Source organism: Dipteris shenzhenensis, chromosome 18, assembly GCF_047967505.1.
Source record: "Dipteris shenzhenensis isolate YYH24624 ecotype China chromosome 18, Dip_SZ_1.0, whole genome shotgun sequence".
Classification (NCBI taxonomy): Eukaryota; Viridiplantae; Streptophyta; class Polypodiopsida; order Gleicheniales; family Dipteridaceae; genus Dipteris; species Dipteris shenzhenensis.
In genome coordinates, this window is record NC_141613.1 from 49,024,883 (window position 1) to 49,028,574 (window position 3,692).

Genomic DNA, 3,692 nt, shown 5'->3' on the forward strand with positions numbered 1-3,692 from the left:
TTTGAATAATTCTAGGAAGTTGCTAAATTGACATGACATAAAAGTGTCCTAGGACATTTTTATGTCCTTCTACCAAATTAGTGTTAAGATAATGTTTTCTTTGATTTAGAACAATAGAGAAAAGCTAGAGGACTTTGTAGTCTTTGTGACTGGGCTAAAAAGTTTGTGCATGGTCGTTTTTTTCCCCCAGAAGACAATTGATGAAGGCATTTAGAGTCTTTTCTTTTGCCTGCCTCGCAGCAACGTGCGGTTTCCCCCCTAGTGGTATGCATGTGAGATGTCGGATCGTAGAGAATACAAGGCATTTCTTTGACTAATTGATGTCATGCAAGCATTTTCTTAGAATATTAATTTCAATATTGGCCCACTGAGATGAATGATGGTAGATCAGTGATGATGACTAGAGGGCATCAGTGTTTGAGAAGATGATTGAATGGGAATGATGTTAGAGGTCAATAGTCATCAAACAAGGACATAATTTTTTTTAATTATTTGAATGTTTGATCCTCCCGATATTCATCAGTGACTAGGGGGCAACAGTGTTTGAGAAGACAATTCAACGAGGATGATCTTAGAAATTAATAGTCAGCAAACAAGGACATCATTTTTTTAAATTCTTTGAATGTTTTATCCTCCCAATATTCATGTTGACATCTTCCAATTCATGTCCTCTTAAATTTTCATATGGACTCTCAAGATTAATGTTATAACTTAAAGCTCTCACAACTACCACCCTCTATTTAATAAGGCTGTCTTTGTTAGCAAGTAGTAAATAAGCTTGTGTAATCCTTCGGAAATATCATAATTTTTGGAGAAGAAGTGTGCCAACTCTTCCCCTACACAACTCTGTGGTTATGGCTAAATACAAAGTACTATGTGAAGAATACAAAGTGAGATGTGCTTAATGCAAATTGCTATGTGCTAAATTCAATATTTTAAAGATAAAACAAAAACAAATCCAAATCTTTGTTAATTAAACATATCCTTCGTTAAAAGAGCTACCTGTAGTTTTAGTGCCTCTTATTGTATTTAGCAGCACCATACATGGTAAGGAGGCGAACCATTGGTTGGATGCTTACCTCGTATAATTCTAAGGAGGTGAACCATTGGTTGGATGCTTATTAGATGGGCAACGACCTACGCAAGTCTGGGAGTGGGGATGGCACGTAAGGGAACAGCCAAGGACAAAACTGTTTCGAGCTTTTCCTGCATGTCCAGACGTTCAGGCACACGCCAATCAAAACAGTGTACCAGATTGGCTATGACGAGAGGGACGAGCACTAGAGCGAGTGGCATCCCTGGGCAACCGCGCCTCCCTGACCCGAAGGGCAGTAGCTCGAAGTGTTGCCCCCTCACATCCACTGCGCTTCCCACAAACCTCGACGGCACAAACTCCTCCGCTCTCTCCCACGTTGCCTCGTCCCTCCCTATCGCCCACATGTTTATGAACACACTCGTGCCTGCAGGGATCGCGTACCCCGCCGCTTCACACCTCTCCTGGGCTGTATGTGCCAGCGTTGTCGCCCCTGCTGGGTGCAGCCTTAACGTCTCCTTCACCACTGCTTGCAAATATGGTAGCTTCGGCAGATCGCTCTCCCGTAGCAGCCGCCTCTCCTCTCCCACCGCCTCATCCATTTCCTCCCGCACCTTCTTCAGCTCCTCCGGGTTCCGCAGCAGCTCCGCTACCGCCCATTCTACCGTGACGCTCGTCGTATCGACCCCGCCCGTGAACATCTCCTGGTATGACGATGATGAGAATTAGGTGCCCGCATCGCAAGAAAAAATTAACAAAGAATCCCCAACGACATACCCATACGTATAATTAATTTACCCAGACAACGGCCTTGATCGAATCCAGTGCCTGTGCGTCATGCCCTCCCGTCTTCTCCAACAACACGTCCACAAAATCCGGTGTCGACCTTCTTGCTGCATCACTCCTTAAACGCTCTTTTACGATCCTGCTCATGAAGTCGTCCAAGTGCTCATGAACTCGACGCATGCGACGCTTGGTGAGCAGGTCCAGCCATCCCAGCCAGGGAATGTAGTCTCCTATCAGTGTAGAAAGTAATACAGTATTGAACTCGTGCAACAGGTCGTGCAGCTCTCCGCCCGGGCCAGTCGCCCAGTCCACCAACGTTGTCGAGAAAGCTAGGCGAGACACGATATTGCCGGCCATCGTAGCCGCACATTTGCTCAGCTCGAGTACATATCCTTCGCCTTTACTAGCCTTGAGCTCTATATATTGTATCATACGAGCAACCTCCTCGTACCTCACATTTTCGCAGTCTTGAAGCCTTTTTTGAGAGAAAAGTTGCAAGCTGAAGAGTTTCCGGACCTCCCTCCAGTTGGGGCCGTAGGGTGCGAAAGCAATACTGTTCGCTTGTCCATACAGCAAAGCCTCAGGCATTCCTGAAACAGGACGATCGGAAAAGGATTTGTCGTGAGTCATCAAGAATTCCTTAGCGAGGGAAGAGGAGGATATGATCAGAGCCGGGAAAGAGCCTAGACGCAGGGAGAAGATAGGCCCGTATTGGCGGGAGAGATGAGTGTAGGTGCGATGAAGAGTGGCAGAGTTAGCTCCGAGGAGCTGGGGCAGGTTGCCGAGGATTGGCCAAGGTCGAGGGCCTGGGGGAAGCTTTGATTTGCGGGTTACAGACTGGTGAAATGAAAAAAAGACTAAGATGAGCAAGGTGGGGAGGAGAATTGCGGCTGCTAGTGTGAAGGCGCTCCACATGAGAGGAAGAAGCTCCATAGCTGTGCAGCTGGGGTTGTCTTGAGGTGGTGAGAATGGCTCAAGCGCTGGGTCTTTTATGGTCTTAGGGACATGCCAGGTGGCAACGCGGGAACATTTTCTTGCTTAAGCGCGTTTACAGTGCGGGAACATTTTCTTGCTTAAGCGTGTTTACAGTGATTGAGTGTTCAATTTTCAATGGCACGGAATGGTTGAGTGTTCAACTCGAGAGGGTCTTAGCTGCCCACGTTTGGGCAGACTGCATGATTTTAGGGGCCGATTGGGCCTGGCAGGTGGGCAAGCTAGTTGTATGTAAAGAGCCTAAGAAAATGGCGAGTGGCATCTGCCAAGAGTGATTTTGTTATGCGTGACATGCGGCAATGCAAGGCATTTTTTCTCCATTTTTTGAATTCGAGCATTCAATGTTAAGTGTATCAACGAGTAAGCCATCTTAGAGGAGTTGGCACATTATGGATCACTTTTATTCCCAAGTTATTCCTCATTTGTTTGTGCATAGCTTAATGTTTTACACAAAGGCTTTTATTTTTTATTTTGAATTCACATTGGAGAGCACATTTCTTTCTAACCCTTTAAGCTTTTCCACACACTTGAGCCTTACCACTAAGCTATAAAGCACTATAATATGCCTATTGGAACCATGCAATTTACAAATGGCCTCTCCTTCCCTCCCCAATCTAGTGGCTCCTCCCTCTATAATGCCCCCATTTATTAAAGTCCCCCGCTCGATTAAGTGGCAAGCCTCCCCTCCCCCCTTTGTTCTTTTCCCCCTTTAGTTCAATCATGCACTTGCCCTCTTCTCTTTCACCCCCCCCCCCTTTATTCATTTTCCCATTTAGTTCAATCATGCTCTTGCCCTCTTCTCTTTCACCTGTGACCCCTCTTCTTTTCTCCAAAACTAATAGCCCCCCAACTAATAATACACTATCTATTAAAAAAATTC

The 3,692-nt window shown here is 45.9% G+C and overlaps 1 protein-coding gene across 1 annotated transcript; it reads right to left on the minus strand.

The window, feature by feature from the left end:
- Window positions 1–990: 990 nt before the first annotated feature.
- LOC147891352 (flavonoid 3'-monooxygenase CYP75B137-like) lies at window positions 991–2,753 on the minus strand. Its single transcript, XM_087390005.1, has 2 exons — window positions 1,832–2,753; window positions 991–1,737 (listed from the first exon to the last, which is right to left on the minus strand). Exons 1-2 carry the CDS (start codon window positions 2,750–2,752, stop codon window positions 1,138–1,140), a joined length of 1,521 nt encoding a protein of 506 aa, XP_087246131.1. The 5' UTR covers window position 2,753; the 3' UTR covers window positions 991–1,137.
- Window positions 2,754–3,692: the final 939 nt, after the last annotated feature.